The sequence below is a fragment of the Sus scrofa genome, chromosome 7 (assembly GCF_054392235.1).
Source record: "Sus scrofa isolate SSC_HxYL_T2T_F1_AM1 chromosome 7, Sscrofa_HxYL_maternal_Yorkshire_Landrace_v2.0, whole genome shotgun sequence".
Lineage (NCBI taxonomy): Eukaryota > Metazoa > Chordata > Mammalia > Artiodactyla > Suidae > Sus > Sus scrofa.
The window spans coordinates 71,283,623-71,304,298 of NC_139389.1; the positions used below are offsets into that span (position 1 = coordinate 71,283,623).

General features: G+C 32.2%; 1 protein-coding gene across 34 annotated transcripts in view; it reads right to left on the bottom strand.

The window, feature by feature from the left end:
• The window catches only part of MIPOL1 (mirror-image polydactyly 1), a 308,128-nt gene that overhangs the window by 211,928 nt on the left and 75,524 nt on the right, over positions 1 to 20,676 (bottom strand). For all 34 annotated transcript variants that reach the window (XR_014810636.1, XR_014810633.1, XR_014810632.1 and 31 more), the window contains 3 exons: positions 19,173 to 19,404; positions 16,571 to 16,706; positions 15,134 to 15,239 (listed from right to left, as the gene is read on the bottom strand). Coding sequence is in view for 12 of the 34 variants with exons in the window: in XM_021099138.2 (XP_020954797.1) it covers positions 15,134 to 15,239; positions 16,571 to 16,706; positions 19,173 to 19,404 (474 nt within the window). In the remaining 22 variants the exon portion in view is untranslated. The remainder of the gene's footprint in view (positions 1 to 15,133; positions 15,240 to 16,570; positions 16,707 to 19,172; positions 19,405 to 20,676) is intronic.

Here is a 20,676-nt window from a genome sequence, read left to right on the forward strand (position 1 = left end):
TCATTTTAATGTCTATTAGAAAATCATAAATAGCACATTAGACCTATAATTTCTCTTCGTGGCATTTATTGTCCATTAAAATTTACATTTAAGTTACACAAACACTGTTGAGCCAGATGTCAAAAAAAGGAAATCTCCACTATTTCATTTTATTTAAAGCTCAAAAACACAAAAGAATAACCTGGTTACCAAACTTAGGATAATGGTTACTAGCTTTTGGAAGTAGTACTAGAAGGGAGGATGAGGAACTTCCAGTGATATTAATAAGATGCCTTATTTAATATATATTGTTGATATCCTACTGGTGATATATTTTTTGGGGCGTGCTAGTTATACAAATGCGTACTTTCTGAGATTTGTAAAACTGCCCAGTTATTTGTGCTCTTTTTGGGTAAAACCTAAGTAAGAAAGATTACATTAATTTACCTAGTTAAAAAGATGAGGTGTTTTAAAGAAAAATATTAATATATTTATATTTATATTTATATTTACCTTGTTAAAAAGACGAGGTGTTTTAAAGAAAAATATTAAATGAATAATAGGGAAAAAGCATATATGATAAAATCTTAAAGAGTATATGTTAGGATTAAATTTTAAGCAATAGAGGCTTGTCCTAGTCAAGACAAGGTAACAGCACCCAAATTTGTCTTCCTACTTAAAACAAAAATTTTTTAATGGACAAAATACATGGCATGACAGCTTTCAAGAATATAAAGAAACAAAGAACGATGAACTCAAAAGAGTTGAGTCCTATGATTGGTCCAGCTTAATACATTGAAAGAGTTTCCTGGACATGGCGCAGGAAGGGAAGAATTCAAGAAGCCAGCAGATTTCACAATCTGAAGAAGGTAAGGGTCTAAAGAAACCAAAGTGGCTAGAAGTCACAAGTCGGACTATTACAGGGGGAAAAAAGCTGCAAAAGGGAAAGCTTTGGAGACATGCATCGTGTATTGCTCAAGAAATCACCTGAATAATGAGAATACACATGTAAGTAATCTACACCATGAAGGGCAAAGTCACCTGAAAGGATTAGTGTTCTGAGCTCCACAAAACCAGAAATAGTGCATGTTACTACTAATCAGATTGGAAGGTCTCATGATTCATAAAGTACTACATAGAACACACAGTAGGATCTTGCTTCAGTAGTGGGGATTAATTAACCCTAGACTAAACACTGCTCTGGTAATAACTAATCTATCTTTAAAGCATGATCCAGAAGTGTTGATTTGTTCCCAAGAAATCTGACTGTATCTCAGAATAAAGCTCAAAAATATTTTATAAGAATACAAAAATAGCCAGCTCCCAAAATGGTAAAGTGCATCATGTCTGGTATCCAATTATGAGGGACACAATCAAGCAGCCAAACTTAGGAACCATGAGAGAAAATCCAACCAGTTCAAACTGACCAACATTCTGTCAACTAATACATAACCTTCTTTTATGTCTGTTTCTTTTTAAAGACACCTTATTTAATATATATTGTTGATTTATTAGCATCAAATTCATGGCCAACTATACAATAATTCATGCCTGAACAAAGTTCATCTAACACACAGATTTTCTCAATAAGGTGCTTTACAGCCTTCTGCACTTAGGGAACATGAGATTGCATTTCAGTACTCAGCTGTTTTAAACAGTGAAATCACCAAAAAAAGGTACAAAAATGCAACAGTGCACTAAAAGGACACTTGTTCACAGTATAAGAGCTGAACCAAGAAGGCAGAGTGTGGTCTTGAGATGATCAGACTGTTTCTCTTGGTATGTTATTTTGGTAATTTTAATAGTTTTTTTTTTTTTTTAAATGGTAAACCAACCTTGCATTCCAGAAAAGGAGTAAGTCCCAAATGCAAAACCTAAAATTATAAAATTTCTGGAAGAAAACTTCTTTGACTTTAGGTAGGCAATGTGCTTTAACTATAATACCAAAACATACTCCAACTTAAAAACAGATGAATAGGACTTTAATTTAAATTTTCCACTCTTCAAAAGATACTGATAAGAAAATGAAAAGACAAGACCCAGACTGGAAGAAAATAACTACAAAGGATTTATCTGATAAAAGACTTGGACCAAAAACATACGTTCTAAAACTATCAAAGTTCAATAATAAGGAAACAAAAAACCAAATTAAAAAATAGGCAAAAAACTTGAGCATTTTATCAAAGTAGACATAGTGCTGGTAAATAAGCACAAGACAAGGTACTTAGCATTTTAAGTCATTAGAGAAATGCAAATTAAAACTTTGAGATAGCTATCATATATAGCTGACCCTTGAACAACACCAGGGTTAGAGGTGGCCCCCTCCCACCTCTTGCAGCCAAAAACCCATGTACAACTTGACAGTTGGCCCTCTGTATCTATGGATGCAGAACCATGGATCACATAATACTGTAGTATGTATCTACTGAAAAAAATCTGCATATAAGTGGAGTATAAACCAGCTTGGTTCAAGGGTCAGCTGTATATAACTATTGCAATATCTTACATGAAAAACTGAGTAAAGATGTTGGCAAGAATGTAAAACGACCTAGAATTCTCATACACTGCTGGCAGAATGTAAGATAGTGTAATCACATTTCATCACTTTCTTAAAAAAAGGGAAACATACACCCACCATAAGATTTTTCTATTCCACTCATTAAAGAGGGAAATTAAAATATAAAAATTACAACATATGTCAATAAAAAGGCTTAAATAGAAATATTCATAGAATCATTATTTATAATAGCCAAAACTCAGAAACAGATTTCTAGTAACAGATAAATAGATAAACAAAATGTATGACAAAATGTGCTAGAACAATTACATATCCACTTGCATAAAATCAAATGCTTTTAATCAACAGTTTAGATAAAGTTCATACGTTATTTTTATGAGCACAGCTTCTGGAAGATCCAGTACTTTCCAGCACAATTTTCATATATTTTTTAAAGGCTGTATCATTACTATTATGTGTGCCATACTATTCTGCTTCTAAGAATCAATTCTTCATGCTGTCTTGAAAGAAATTTCTGACTCTAATGTACTACGCAATAATGAATTCTATTTTCCCTTTCTAACTGTACAACAATCTTCTAGGAAGGATATCTGTATCATTTTAGAGAAAATAACATGATATATTACGATTCAGATCCATGGTATTATCATACTAAAGTTAGTCAAGTTGGCATTTTTATGTTTCTTAAATTATTTTGGTCATAGTTCAGGAATATATAATGAATATAATACCATCATTTATATTTATTAGGAAAACTAAATGAGATAATATATAAAAGCTCTTGGTCAAATAAAGTGAATTCTCAACAAATATTCACTTCATGCCACCATTACCATTATCACCCTCAATCCAGGCACAATTTAGCTTCATTTCTAGACATATTAAAAACGTGATTTTGGAGTTCCTGTCGTGGCGCAGTGGTTAACGAATCTGACTAGGAACCATGAGGTTGGGGGTTCGGTCCCTGCCCTTGCTCAGTGGGTTAAGGATCCGGCGTTGCCGTGAGCTGTGGTGTAGGTTGCAGATGCGGCTCGGATCCCGCGTTGCCGTGGCTCTGGCGTAGGCCAGTGGCTATAGCTCCGATTGGACCCCTAGCCTGGGAACCTCCATAAGCCGCGGGAGCGGCCCAAGAAAAATGGCAAAAAGACAAAAAACAAACAAACAAAAAAAAACGTGATTTTGATTAATTTGGATCATTTACAACTATTTCCATTTCAAATTTTCTTACTTCTTAGCATTTTTCATTGCCATGCAAAAATTGTAAATGGGAACTGAAAGAAATATTACTTAGAACACATTCTATATTGTATATTATAGTATAATGAATGATATTAGTGTACAGAACATCATGATATTCCAAGATATTTTTTTTTTCTTTTTTAGGGCTGCATCTGTGGCATAAGGAAGTTCCCAGGCTAGGGTCTGAACTGGAGCTACAGCTGCTGGCCACAGCCACAGCCACGTGGGATCCGAGCCACAGCTCTGAACTATACCACAGCTCACGGCAACACTGGATCCTTAACCCACTGAGCAGGTCCAGGGAATGAACCAGCATTCTCATGATTATTAGTCGGGTTAGTTTCCACTGAGTCACAATAGGAACTCCTAAAATTTATACATTATAAAATATTTCTAATTTGTGAGTCATATAGGATGGACAAAATGATACTAAATAGTGACCTAGGTACAGATTAACATGTACATTATATTGCCCTGAAATATTCTGGCGTACTGAAAGATTAAAACACTAATTACGAAATTTTAAATGCCAATAGGCTTCCTATTATTTCTGTATAGTGTGATGAGCTCTTTATAAAGTGACATTTATTGTAAGCTGTGTTCCACTTTATACACAGTAACACTTAATGAGAAAGGTAAGGCTAGTAATATCAAAGGCTTTAATAAGTCTAGTTATCACTGTGCTTAAAGGTAAATACTTTATGTCAAGGGTTTATTTGGTTCTGTGTGATCAAGAGAAAACACTTTTTCCTCTATAATAATTCTATATCAATGCTATACATATAAATAATGTGAGTATTTAAAGGAATATTCTATAAATTTAAAAATACCATAAAACATATGCACATAAAAACTGATTATACATTTTTAAAATGCTATGAGAAGTTTTTTAAAATTAAGGTATTACTAAACGATCATTTTTAACACTTATTAAGTTACATGTGAAATTTGCTGATTGTGAAAAACCTGATACTTTTTCTAGAACTCAGTTCGTCTAAAGAATCAATATGCAACTCTCAAACATTTTTAGTAAAGAAAACTTAATTGTAAACACTGAGCTTTTCCAAGGTAGATGACTATTACAAAGTTCACTAGAAAATCAATATAGCATTTTAGTTGGAATTTGCTCATTAAACACCCACAGCTCTAATGCAAATTATGATGGAATGAATAAAGCAAATACGCATGCTTCTTTCTTTTTATTAAATGTAAAATCTACTGTTAATTGCATCTCGTATGTCATACAAACTTTTCTCCTTAACTATTAAATAGAAGCTTTAACAAAAGTCATTAGAGATTCTCTTTCTTTGACTTGAATAAATTTCAATATTTGTTCAGTAAAGGTTCACAGCAGTTAAATTACATTAACAAATATTATTAGCTACTATGTAAGCCAACCAAGTAAAATACTTATATTGTAGGTAAAACAAATCATTGGGTGTTTACAATAATATTTGGATATCTCCATTTTTAAACAAGGTTATCAAATATCCTATAATTCTTAGTCAAATGAGAAACACTCAAAGTGGATCACCCCCCCACCTCCACCCCCAAATACTCAAATTTGTTTAGTAAGCTAATTGTTTTCTAATATGGGCAAAAGTAAATATGAAGAAGCTGAACCATACTAAGTATGAGTTTATTGAGTCAAGACAGAGTACATATTTTCTTAGTAGAACCCAAGTCTATTGACAAACCCATATTCTACACTTCTCAAACTACTTTTAAAATACAGTAGAAGTGAGATAGTGTATTGGAAAACATTCTAGTTTAAACACTGAATCATGATTCCCCAAATAACATAATTTAGAGGGCAGACATTTTCGAGGAAAAGGAATCCATTTATTAACATCCTAAGGTAGTTATGTAAACATCAAAGGCTACACTAAAGAGGGGGAAGAAGAAATCACTGGGATTTCATTTTGAAACATTTAAAATAATCCTGATTAAAATTCAAATTCTAAAGTTCTCAGCAACAAATATAACATAGAGAATAGTTTTGTGGAAGATTTTACTATGTATAAAAGAATTTCACATTGTCTGGTAGTATTATTGCTTTACATGCTAAATGAATTCCTTGCAAATATGACATTTACTGTTTTGTGAAACTACTACATATATATTCCACAACCAGAAACATTATTACACTATGTCTTAATCTCCTTAAAATTTATAATCTCTCTTTCTCAGCTTAAACTGTTTATTGGAAATTTAAAAACAAATGGTAGATGCCACAGACCAGGAGAAAATTAACAAACCTACTCCAAGTAGTTTGATGGTTCTATTTTTGGTATTACATTGCTGAATTCAACTTGTTTCTTTAGAACTTCTTTTACAAACCAAAATACTGTTTTTCTAAAACTGAATTTGAATGTTCAGCATTTTACATGATTATTCTGTAAATAACCATTTCTGCTTAAAAAGTAATACAGGTTCATTGTAAAAATGTGGAGACAGAAATATTTTGCATAGTCTTGTAACTTTCTGTGTATATTTAAAACAGAATATTTCCTATATTCTTTAGTATTCTTCAAAAATATAAAATACTAGATAGAATTTTATCATTTGAACATGCCATATTTGACTAAACTAAGATGCTCCTAAAATTAGATTTTACACTGATTCCAATTACTATATAAACAACACAGTAATGAACATCTTTGTACACAAAACTGTGTGTATATACATAGGTAATGCTTAGGAAAATTCCTAGAAGTATAATTACTACATTAAAAATCAATTTCATAAAGCTCTTAACATATATTTAAATTTTTCCTCAATAAAGTTGCTATAAATTTATACTTACCAGTAGTAAGAAATTACCAAAGATTAATTAGAACGTTATACAAAATAGTAAGTTTAAGTAGCACAACTATAAAATAATAAGTCTTTTTGGCAAAACTAAGTTATTATATACATGTATTTATTACAGATACTTCAAAGACTATATAAGAAAGTTTTCTTAAAATATGCTATTTACATTCAAACATTTAATATATCTGATATCAGAGCTACAATTTGTTTTGTTTTTCTCTCTTTTTTTTTTTTCTAGGGTCACACCAGCAGCATATGGAGGTTCCCAGGCTAGGGATCGAATTGGAGCTGTAGCTGCCAGCCTACACCACAGCCACAGCAACGTGGGATCTGAGCCATGCCTGCGACCCACACCACACGGAGCTACAATTTTTACTGTAAAAGATATAAGCTTATCTCTGAAGTATTAAAATCAATATCAATTATTTTATGCACTTTTGAAATACAATTTCAAAGGGTTTTTAACTTATTTTCTGCCTAGAATATCTAATTTATATTTTAAAAGATACCAATATGAAAATTCTGTGAAATACAACCATTACCTAAACTTTTCCCAAGATATGCTCTTCTTCAGAATAAATGAAATGTGTGGAAAAAGTCTTAATCATTTTTTGAAGTTTGGTTATTTTTTGTTTTAAATATCCTGGTAATATGATATTCCCTCAAATGCCTGATGTCATGCCAAAGTCCACAGTCTACTATATACCTAACAAAATATTTCCAGTTGTTGGCTACTATAATGGTCTCCCTGTTTCCTCCATGCTTTTTTTGTGTGTGTTTGTGTGTGTGTGTGTGTGTGTGTGTGTGTGTGTTTCCCAGAAAAACACCTTCCTAGGGAGAGAAGTTAGAAAAAAATAGCCATACTTTACCTAGAAGTATTATTTAACCTAGTACTCATTGTAATTAAGCCTGATTCATACCCACAGGATATTCTAACCAAAGATGATAATATAATCAGCATTCTACCTATCAATATTTCTAACTGCTATATTTCACAGAGGCGGGCTTTTTTGCTTTTATCTGAAATGACTGGTCATATTCTTGAAATCCTTTTTCCTTTCAAATTTACATATATATATGTAATGCTTCACTATAATTAATATGTTGTAGCATTTAAGTTTTAGATTAAAGCCTAACACATTTTATTAATGCCCATTATGTGTGTGTGTGTATATATATATATACACACACAGAAAAATGGGATTCCAATGTGTATTATTTCATAAAATAAATATTACATTATTTCTATTTTTTGATATATAGAACTCACTCTTAATCATTATATGGTCAGCATCATCTGAGATATAGTATATTATAACAAATAATTTTTTTCACTAGAGAACAAGGTAAACATTTTCCATTATACAACAATTTTTATTTTGCCATGTTAATTACTTGGGATGTCTTAATATATTTGCTATCACAGTAGGTTACATATCTATACTTTTAACATTTAGATGTTAACCTGAATAGAAAACCTTTTTATGTTTTCAGAGATCCTATGTTCTGATGCTTTAAACAATAACAATTATACTCATCTCCTCACTACCAAAATAAATGAACATTCTCTGTAATAAGAAGGGCTTACTTAATATTTTTTCATTTACATGTATCAGTCTAAATTTGGGTGTAGAGAAAAGAATCTATGTTTAAATTGAAAAGCATATTAAATGCTTACAGAATCAGTACGGTATACTGAGCAAATCATGTAACCACTGAATTACATGTAAAATGTAACTAAGATAGATAGACAGATAGATAGACAGATAGATAGATTTATACAAATATAAGACTTAAGGAACTAAGGAGTTCTTTTGGCTAAAACCCAATATTGGCCTTATTTCAGTTTAATTGGAAGAGGATCTCAAATTCATCTTCTCCATGAGATATCAGGAACCTGGATTTCTCTTTGTACCAAAGGTTAATAAGAAATGTGTCTGCAAAAGTCAAACAGCATTAAATACCAAAAACTGATTATTATTCTACAGGAGTTGTTCTGTCATTCATAATCTCTCCATGCTCCAAGCTTCCACAGCTAATCTTTAATGGATGACATGCAAGAAAGAAAAATAACTAACATATAGAGCAGAGATTCTCAAGTGAGCATTTAAGAAATAGAAAAATAAGGTCTTTAAAGAAATATAAATATTTTAAATATCACAAAAATAACTTATAAAAACTAATAAATACTTTTCTGTGTAAAAATTTAAAATATTTGTATACTGTAATTGCAATAGATTTTAATAAAAATTAAGAGACGTAAACACTAGATAATGCCCACTGAGACTGTTTCAGAAAAATGAAAGTTTTAATTAAACAAATTACATTTAACAGTTATAACTACATCACTGACCTAAGAGTAATTAATGGATGCAAATCAGGCCATATAAACTATCTCTTACTATCAAATTCAATTTAAGTAAAAGGATTTTAAAGTATTTGTGGTTTAGTCACTTTATTTAGATGAAAAAGATGTTTACCTAAAGAAGAGACTAAATGTTTCTACTGTGCTTCTCTAAAATATCATGAAGGTCATACATTCCAACAATTTACAAACAATATTAGCCACATGTACAATTTAATGAGATAAAGCACAGCAAGATCTGCTTATCATATATTTTTCCTTTATTTTTTATGGAGGTTTAAAACCTTTTTTTCATATTTTCAAACTTTCTAAATAATGTTAAATCTGAAAGTCAAGAAAAACTAAAAACTGTGTGGATAAACTGAGATATATAAAATACTTTATAAACTATTTTTAACAAGAAACACATATTAATTCTTTGTGAAACAAAAACATACAAATAGCTAGTTTCACTTTGATACGTCTCCATTAGATCAAGAAGTCTTGAGAAAACAAGATGGTGACATCATCTTATTGTCACAATTACAACTGCCATTTATTGAGTGCTTTCTAATGAGTTAAGTACTTCATAAACATTATCTCACTTAAGACATCACAGCAACCTATAAAGTAGGTTTTAACCAAATCTTAGTGAGGCTGTCACTTACACATGTGAGGTTGTAAAAAGATTAGAACAAAGGTCTGAATCCAAAGTCTGAGCATTTAATCACTATCTATTATAATGATGTATTATGAATGAAAAGTGACTGCAAATAAAAAGACATGTTGGGAAGTTCCCACTGTGGCTCAGTGGTAACAAACTCAACCAGCATCCATGAGGATGTGGGTTTGATCCCTGGCCTCTCTCAGTGGGTTAAAGATCCTGCGTTGCCAGTGAGCTGCAGTGTAGGTCATAGACATCGCTTGGATCTGGCGTTTCTGTTGCTGTGGTGTATCCTGGCAGCTGCAGCTCCAATTCAACACCTAGTCTGGGAACCTCCATGTGCCGTGTTTGACATGGCATGTCAAAGATATATTTGACATACCAAATCTGTCTTATTTACTGAGGTATATTCGGTGCCTATGAACACGGCATCCACAATATAAAAACCCCTTCAATAAATATTTTGTATTGAATTTTTAAAGAAGTTAACACAGTTCCTTTAGTGTCTAATAAAAGCAGTATTGATAGTGATGATGGCAATGATGATGTCAAAAAAGGAGAGGAAGGTTAAAAGTTCAAGCATTTGAGATTTTATCATGATGTAGGACACAGTGAATTCCAAACTCTCATGAGAGCACATTAAAAATGATAGTATTCACATTATTTAAAAACTAACAGAGAAGCAAAGGAAATGCTATTATAACAGTGTACCTGAAGGTATATCATAGGTACACACGAGGTTAAAGCCCAAATTCTGTGCATCTCACTTATGTGGAGATTCACATTTAATTAAAGTGTATTTAAAATAAATAAATAAATAAAATGTATTAGTGCTAATAAAAAATGAATGTGTATGTATATATATATATATGTGTGTATATATATATATATATCTCAATGGTAATTTGTTTCATCATCCAATCCTTTGTTTCCAAACTATTTCTTTTTACTTTTCTGTTTATGTCCCTTTTAAAATCTACTAACAATGAACCATTAATTTTAATGAAAAGCTAAAAAGACCAAAAATCTTCTCATGACTTATTACACTATCAAAGGTTTAATATTTGATAAACATAAAAATAATCAAGTATTAATATTAGCTACAACTTACTGAGAACCAGTTACATCCGAGGTGCTTCTATACATTATCTCTAATCCTTAAAATAACCTAGTAAATTAGTTAATATTTACATTTTACATGGGAGAAAGTAAACCTGGAGAGGCTAATAAGTAACTTGCCCAAAGGCACAGGATCAGTATTAAGTGTCAAAGCTGTGATTTGCATATCAGTCACTCTGATTCCAAGGTTTAGAGTCTTCCCATGGCTTCCTTTTGCCTCACAGAGTACTGGGAATATTTTGTTTCATGTGGGTTTGATTATACCTGATTTTTATTCTTATAAATTACACAATTTATTCTTATAAATTCTTATAAATTATATAAGCTGGGGAGGCAGCTTATATACATAAGTTACATAATAAACATAAAGATATATATAAGGGGGAAATCTGAAAGACAAGAAAAATGGTACAGTTAGAACGGCAAGACTTCATCAGTTATATGAATTTCATAAATTTTGGTTTATGTGGTCTTTATGTGTCAAACCTATCAAAGGAATTAAGGAATTAAGGTTAGAGAGCAAGGAGTTCCCGTCTGTCCATCATCATCCGTGGTATGGCACAGTGTAAATGAATCTGACTAGGAACCATGAGGTTGCGGGTTCAATCCCCGGCCTCACTCAGTGGTTTAAGGATCCGGCATTACTGTGAGCTGTGGTGTAGACTGCAGACGTGGCTCGGATCTGGCCTTGCTGTGGCTGTGGCTCCAACTGGACCCCTAGCCTGGGAACCTCCATATGCTGCAGGTGTGGCCCCAAAAAGACCAAAAAAAAAAAAGATTAGAGAGCAAGTAACTCAAAAAAAAAAAATCACACCTTTTAGGAGTAACATTTACTTTTTCTAATACTGAATCTAATCACATATCCAATGTAGAAAACTCATTAATGAAATCTATTAATTGAAGCATTCATACATCTAATACTATCAAAATCTGACTTTCATTTTATTATGTATATGTATATGCATATAAAGCTTTTTAAACAAAATTATATCATAGTTTTCCCCTACTTTTTTCACTTAACTTTGAGTCATAAACTTTTTCTCATATCATCAAATATTCTTCAGATATGCTGTTTTAATTATTGCATTATTATCTCATACAACAAATGTGCCTTATTATTCAATTGATTCTAATTCTACTGCTATCATATAAGTTATACTGATATGAATATCTTTATATACATAAATCTTCACATTTACTCAAACAAAATAGCTATTTCCTTAAGACAGTCATATTTTAATTGTTTTATTTGAAAAACCTAGACATTTATTTTTGTATCCTATTTGCAATTTTCTTTTTTATTATTATTTTTTAATAGTTGTTTCCCCAATACAATTTTTTTTTTTTTGGAATTTTCAATGTTCAGATGTTTTAGCATTATTTCTTTTAAGTGGAATATCCTGACTTTTAAAACATTTATATTCTGCTTAAGTATACTATAATATTAAAAATAAGCAGTGATAGAAACAAAAATCCATTCTTTTTTTTTTTTTTCTTTTTTCTTTTTTGCCATTTCTTGGGCCGCTCCCACAGCATATGGAAGTTCCCAGGCTAGGGGTCTAATCAGAGCTGTAGACGCCCAGCCTAAACCAGAGCCACAACAACGCAGGATCCAAGCCGCGTTTGCGACCTACACTACAGCTCACGGCAACGCAAGATTCTTAACCCACTGAGCAAGGCCAGGGATCGAACCCGCAACCTCATGGTCAGATTCGTTAACCACTGAGCCACGACGGGAACTCCCAAAAATCCATTCTTAATATGGGTTCTTTATTCTTTCATACAACTAAATAAAACATTTATCACATGTAATCATCCTACCAAAATGTTCCCCTTTCTATTAGGGTAGTGATATAATTGCTTTTGTTACTGTATTAGCTTTCTGACCGCACTTACTGATCAAGTAGAAGACAAGCTTTTTTAAGATTAGCTTTTTTTTTTTTTTTCTTTTTCTTTTTAGGGCCATACCCACAGTCTATGGAGGTTCCCAGGCTAGGGGTCCAATCGGAGCTGTTGCCGGCAGCCTAAACCAGAGTCACAGCAATGCCAGATCCAAGCCACATCTGTGATCTACACCATGGCTCACAGCAACGCCAGATCCTTAACCCACTGAGAGAGGCCAGGGATTGAACTACAACCTTATAGTTCCTAGTTGGATTCATTTCTGCTGTGCCACGAAAACTCCAAGATTAGCTTTTTTTTAAATAAACATTTTAAAAACTTATGTATGAGAAAATCTGAAAAACTTCAGTTGATGAATTTCTTGTAGTTTTAAAACAATGAATTCTTTAACCAATTCAGTTTTTTTTCTTTTGACATGTAATAAACAGTTCTCTCTAAAGTTAAAACATCTTAAATCTTTCTTAATAAGATAGAACTGAAACATTAAAAAGTAAAGATACATTTTGAAAAATTATTTATTTATTTGCTTTTTAGGGCCACACCCACGGCATATGGAGGTTCCCAGGCTAGGGGTTGAATCAGAGCTGTAGCTGCTGGCCCACGCCACAGCAACTTGGGATCCAAGCTGTGTCTGCAATCTACACCTTAGCTCACAACAATGCCAGATCCTTAACCCACTGATGGAGGCCAGGGATCAAACCCGCAAGCTCATGGTTATTCGCTGGATTCATTTCCACTGTGCCACAACAGGACCTACCCCTGCCTTTTTTTTTTTTTGAAAATTTATACTTTAGAAAACTTTAGAGGATTTAAATTTTGTGTCATTTCTGTAACTAAATGGTTGGACATATTTGTTTTAATTATATTGCTCAGCTACAAAGAAACCATACAACACTTAGAAGCTATAAAAACATACTAAACATCAATTAGGAGCTATAAAAACATACTAAACATCTTTCAAATATTCAACACTTATTAAAATAATATTTTGTCATTAATGAGAAGAATCTGATTAACAAGAACCATAAAGCAATCAAATTTTTCCACTTTATGAATGCATGATTCATACTGTTTAGTCATAGGGAACTCTTAAATATATACCAGTAAATAAATACATGAAGTTTAATATTAGCTATGTTATAGAAGAGTTTAAAGAGTAAATATTAGTGCTTCATGAGTTTTCCCCTCCAAGAGATAAATAAACTATGCAGATATACTCATTCATGATCCTCAGTAAATCATGATGGCCTAAATCCTATTAAATTACTTCTGTAAGATGTATACAAAGTTAAATTATAAAGCAAAACAATTTTACTTCTTGTAATAACAGTCTAGCAACTGGTACACATATTTGATCATAAAAAGCCAAGAAACTTATAAATCATTATAAATTTATATTTGAATTACTCATTTTTAATATACTGTTAATTTTCCTTAAAATATATTACTCTCATATTTCCCTATTAAAAAAGAGACCAAAAAATCCTTGGTAGTTTAACAGAAAAACAACCATCTGGTATTTGGCTGAAATATTTATTTATGATCATCTTGTTTATATTTTCATAGTAACATTTAGTTCCACTTTGCACAGTAATAGCTTGAAGACACACTATATTTGTTAATCATGTCTCTGACCTAAATCACCAGAATTCATTCATATATGCAACCAAGTTAAGTGTTTTATAAGGTATGACTATAACTTTTAACTAATCACAAAATACAACTATTTCTTAAAAGCATTCCAACTGATATAAAAATGTTAAAATGACTTATCTACAAAATGCCTCTGAATTCTTATTTCTACTATTCTATGACATGCCTCTTTCCTTAACATACTAAAAAGAGTCACTGGGATAATACACACAATGGAGGGGAGAGAGAGAATCCATCAGACACAAGTGAGAATCAGTCATCTGATCATATCTGTAACACACCACAGATATATTTCAAAAATGTTCTTGCAAAGACCTGTGAGTGAAGAGAGACTCCAAAACATAGGCAGTCATTTATAAACTCTGGCAACCTTATACTTTAATCTTTACAAGGAAAACATTATCTTCATCATCATCCATGTCATCAGATGAAAATTTATTAACTGCACAAAGCAGATTTTTGAATCAAATGTAGGTTTCCACTGGCAATGAATATATGACTATCTTCATACAAAGGAGTATTTCCTCTCAACGAGCTAAAACAATAAGTGGTATCTGAACTGCTGGTTGAAAGGTAGAGGCACTGGTAATCATTATTTCCCCTTGTTTGTTCAGGCCCTTCCAACAAAACAAACAACCTTTTTGTGATTGGATTGACATGGTGTTAACAATGCATTTAATGCCCAAATCAGTATGAATACAGGTAAAGCTCTCACTAATACCAGTACCAGGATGTTAAAGCCACCTATTTTCTAAGCAGCCAAAAAAAAAAAAAAAAAAAAAAGACAGAGCCTTCCCTCCTTTGGCAAATAAGCTAGTATGCTAGTATTCTCCAAGCCACATCATATATATAACAATTTTTGTATGATTCTTAATGCCATGTTAATACTCATCTACTATACCTGCTGTCTTTTCAGCAATTTGAGCTTCTGATGCTTTTTCTTGGAGTTCCAGCTTAAGCTTTAGTTTTCTCTGTTCTTTATCTTCTTCAGTCAGTTTTTCTTGAAGCTAAAACACATTAAAAAAAAAAAGATTGTTATCTGATGAATTTCTTGCATAATATAATTAACCTCTAAGTTAATTTTTGCTTTTTTCTAAACCCTTATATAATATTACATTTAACTTTGTTAAGACAACTCCATGAGCAAAAAAACCCCAAAAAACTATAATATTTAAGGTTTTAAGATAAATAATAATTACCTGAAATGATATAGAAATTATAAAAACATTTTAATATACACTTAATTTGTGTGTGTGTATACAGGCAAATGAAATTAAAGAAGGAACATTATTATTAAAAATAACTACGGCAAAAAGCTATCTGATCCATTCTTTTGTCTTAAAGCAAAGCTTTGGAAGGACTATCCTAATAAAATAATGGAAAGCACAAATTACAGATCCTCTTTGTAATTTTAATATTTTGAAACAAAATTAATTAAGATAATAATCTTAATATCTGATACAAATCTCCCTTTGAGAATGCTATGCCATCATATTCCATTTAAATTGCCATTGGACCTGACTTATAATTGGCATGTAATAAATAACTGCTAAATGAAAGTACAGAAAATATCTCATGCTTTTATACAGAATCCCTCCAAATATCTTCTTTTTAATTTTTACTTTCGTTTTGTCATTTGTGTTGTTTTCCATCAGGCATGATCAATATTCCTAATATGCTTCAGTTTGATTAGGTCAAACAACTAGAATGTTAGAATCAGAAAAGTAAGTAGACACTAAAAAAAATAAGAAAGCATAGAAAGCGAACATTATTTAATAACATTAAAGCTTAAATGAATGTAACTAGAAAAAGAGTAAGAAAGGATAAAACCTGACATGACAAAGTGGATTGGATAAAATGTAGCAGTATAAGATAACACAAGGTAAATGGCAATATTGCTAAGCCTTGGTAATTTAAAGTTTACATAAATTACTGAGGTGAAATACAGGGCACAGATACTAATAAAGAAAATTAAAAAGTTAAGAAAGTAACATGAAACCAATGCATTATACTTCCTACTCTCTATAATACTGAAGTCGTTTTATTATAGTTAAACTTGAATCCTTTTGGGGGGGTTATCTGTGCAAGGTACTATAGATCTATGAAAACGGAAGTGACATGTGGCAAATCAGCAAGGCAGGAAACCAAATAAATTGCCTTTAATAGCCCATGTCTCAACTCAATCATACCCTGAACAGCATGGTATGGCAACAGCATAAAGCTACTGTTAAAGGATTAAAGTACACAATAAAACTGAATTATGATGGGTGACAAAGCAAACTTAGAAGGTCAATAGCTAAAAGCATATTGTACAACTACCAGACTTTCTACATTGTACCTTTTTATTGCTTGCTTTGAGAATTTCCAATTCTTTTAGAAGAAATGCTATTGTCTTCTCTTGATCTAGGTCTGAAGTAACTTGAGAAGGAATCATACATTCATAATCCAAATCATTATTTCTATGTTCCATAATGCTGTAAAAAAGACAACTATTAATATATATAATTTCTACTATACAGGATTTATACATTTTATATTTCAAATTGAGAAAACATTTAATTTTAACAACAGATATGTAAAGAAACTTAATTTAAAACTTCTCTTGTAATGGCACTGTTAAGAAAATACTATGGATTAAAAAAAAAATTACAATTTCACACAGGTGCTAATTTATCAACTGAGAGGGCTATATCTACAAAACGTATTTGGTAACATACACAGAAACTCATGGCTCAACATCCTTAAAGAATCCAGGTTTTAAGAGGCTATAAATATTAATTCAATTTGTGCTTTTGGTCAAGACTCCAGCTACATTTCTTACTTTTCTGAAAGTGGGAACAATAAATATTTTTCATTATAATTGACAGAGTATCATCTTTTTATTCTTAAAGTCATAACATTGAAAGTGAAAACCGGGAGTTCCCACTGTGGCACAGCAGAAACGAATCTGACTAGCATCCATGAGGATTCGGGTTCAATCCCCAGCCTTGCTCAGCAGGTCAGGGATCCAGCACTGCCTTGAGCTGTGGTGTAGGTCACAGGCACACTCAGATCTGGCACTTCTGTGGCTGTGGTGTAGGCTGGCAGGTGTAGTTCCAATACGACCCCTAGCCTGGGAATGTTCATATGCCGTGGGTATAGCCCTAAAAAGCAAAAAAAGCCAAAAGACAAACCAAAAAAACCCCCATGAAAACCAGTTCTTATAACATTTAAGAGTAAGCAAAGTTTTTGACAATGTGCATGCTAATTGAGAACAATATTGACTTGTTAGCAAGTACTACAAAGGAAGAGAAGGGATGACTTTTCCCCAATCTCTACTATTTACTTTTCCCATGTGGTTATAAAACATTTAACCCTCTTCATTCATCCCTATCCCCCCAAAAATGTACTCTAATCTATACTTTGTTAAGAACATAAGTGACTGTTTAAGAGGTCAGAACATAGTAGTATATCTATTTAATTATACATTAATATTCAAAAATATCTACTTCATAATATTTAAGTAAATAGAAATAGCTATTCCTAATTTAAAGCGGGTTAAAATAGTATTCTTTAAAATATGATTTTGCCTACGTACCTGAAATTCATTATGGGGTGGTACTTTGCTGGGTACAATATAACTAACATAAAGATCTAGGTCAATATGCTACTGGAACTTAGAGAACTCATTTTACTCAAAGAGAAAGTGAAGACATTCAAGGCAACACATAAGTGTGTAGATATACATATATGCTTTTTTTGCATGCATATTCACCCACACACACATATAAATGGACAAAGGTCCATGTTTGTACATGTAGATTTATTTTACTCTTTTAAAGGTTCCCCTACAATATTCCATGGCATGTTATCCCACACAATCTATTTATTTCTTTTTGGAGCATTTTTTTCATTCTTTTTGCTCTATAAAGTGAATAATATAATGCACATGTTTGTGCATATAAAAAATAAATAAAATATGATTTTGTCTGGGCTGAAAATATTTATATTTCAATGTAATTGTGGCAGTTCCTGTCATGGCGCAGTGGTTAACGAATCCGACAAGGAACCATGAGGTTGCGGGTTTGATCCCTGGCCTGGCTCAGTGGGTTAAGGATCTGGTGTTGCCGTGAGCTGTGGTGTCGGTCACAGAAATGATTTAGATCCCACATTGCTGTGGCTGTGGGGTAGGCCAGCAGCAACAGCTCCGATTAGACCCACAGCCTGGGAACCTCCATATGCCATGGGAGCAGCCCTAGAAAGGGCAAAAACACCAACAAACAAACAAACAAACAAACAAAAAAACCCCCAAAAACAAAAATCAATATAATTGTGAATTATACTAATCACTGAAAATCTTTAAATTTAGCAGTATATTTATAGTACATAACTATTTATTGAAGTGCTTTACTTCCATAGGTAAAAGTCAGAAGTGTCACAAATTTAAATGCTTTCACAGGATAAGTAGGTAAAATGAATGGATAGAAGCTGCAGAATGTAAAACAATAAGGAAATGTGAGAGTAGAAAGCTCTTCCAAAATCATTCAAATTCATTTAAATGGAAAACAGTGCTGACCAAAACCAAAACACATCTTTGGGCTTAGTTTGTCCTGGAGCTGCCAGGTTATGGCTCTCTTGAATAATATCCCATATATATCAACTTAAGAGTTATTTCCAGATTCCAAATGAAAGGTCACATAAAATAATACTCGAAAAGAAAATAACAAAACGTCATGGCCTTCATCCAAACTCATCTCGTGTTTTTGCACTTAGCAATTTAAATGCATTATATCAACGTAATGAAAATACTAACTCTGGTAGATTCCCCAAATTCTAATAAGTTAATGATACATCAAGTTTAGCCCACATTACAAAGAAGAAAGGGAGAGACAGAGAAGGAAAGGAGGAAGAAAGAGTTCTCCCAATTCTTACTCTCTAAATCTAAGACTGCTAGCACTCACTTGGATTTCTCTGTAGTGCAGTAAGCTGTCTCATCACCTGGATCAAGACTGATGACCTCAAAACTCCTTGATCTCTGCTCTGATGGCTTTGTATCCTCATATGTAGCTTTATTAATTAATTCATAGGGTTTCTGATGAATGCTTCCCTTAGAATTCACAGTCCGTTGCTCATCTGGCAGTGTACTTTTTTTTCTTCCTGTAGTCTCTTGTTCAAGGTAAGTACGGGTTATGTCTGCATTTAAAACAAAACAAAAATATGATATATTAACACCACGGTTACATATTAAATCAAATGATCACTTCTGTGAAATGAGTGCTCTCATAGCTTTAAAAATGCGTGCTTACTAGCTTTACTCCTATTGTAATCAGAAAAGCATGTAGTGTGATTTTGCTATTATTATTTCCATTTTCACAGTCAGTGGCCATTTAGGACAGTGGCTTACAACCTTAACTGCCCACTGGCTGAAGAATTTCTGAAGACCCCAAAGCCCAGGCCATAACTTATACTAATTAAATCACAATCTCTGGAAGTAATCACATGATTCCAGCATATAATCAAGACTGGGAACCACTGATTTAGAGGTTATTAATCTCCACATTACTTTTCTAGATTTTGAAAAAAGGATGCAGCAAGTTACTTGATATGGTGAAGTGATAATGTGCAAGGAATTCTGGTATGAGGCTGAGTTAGAATTCTGGTTTTGCCAAGCGCATAACTTTGGGCAAGGTACTTTACCTGTCCATGCCTTACACTCTTATTTGTAAAATGAAAACATAATAGTACTTACTTAATTGAGTAGTTGTGAGGATTAACTGAATTAATGAATGCAAAGTACCTGGGCTAGTGTCTGGCATGTCAATAAATGTTAAGCATTATTTTTATAATCATCATCATATTAAAATGGAAATAATATAATTACTTTAACTTCCATTTTATCCAATATATATTATACATTATAGAATCTATTTTGTAATGCCTGGAGATCTCATTAAAATTATTTATCTTAAGCTGTAACTAGTAAATAATAGCTATTTCAAAGGAATAGTGTGTATCTGATGTTGTATTGAAATTTGGGGAGAGAAAATGACACACACAAGTGCACCAAACAAACTCATGAACCAGAAAATCAGTTCAACAGGCACAAATACTGATTATAACTAGTATTTTATTATTTCCAATAATAATTCTTCAACTTTAAAAAGCAAGTGAATCTCATCTGCTTGTTAATGACCTGCCAGACTTAAAAATCCTATTGAGGCAGAAGAAGAGTAGTTTTAGAATAAAAACAAAATAGGAGCACGTATAAATAAGGTATTTCTCACAAAGTACTCATTCTTCAAGGAGAAATTACCTGCTTATATCCACAATGAAATTAGGTATAGGCAGTTATAAACTCTAAGTCGTGGGCATTACCTTATTGGTAGCTGCGTGTTAGAACAAAAACCATTTGTTTTTGGTCAATTACTTTCAATTTCACTTTTTTTGAGGCAATAAACTGGGAGA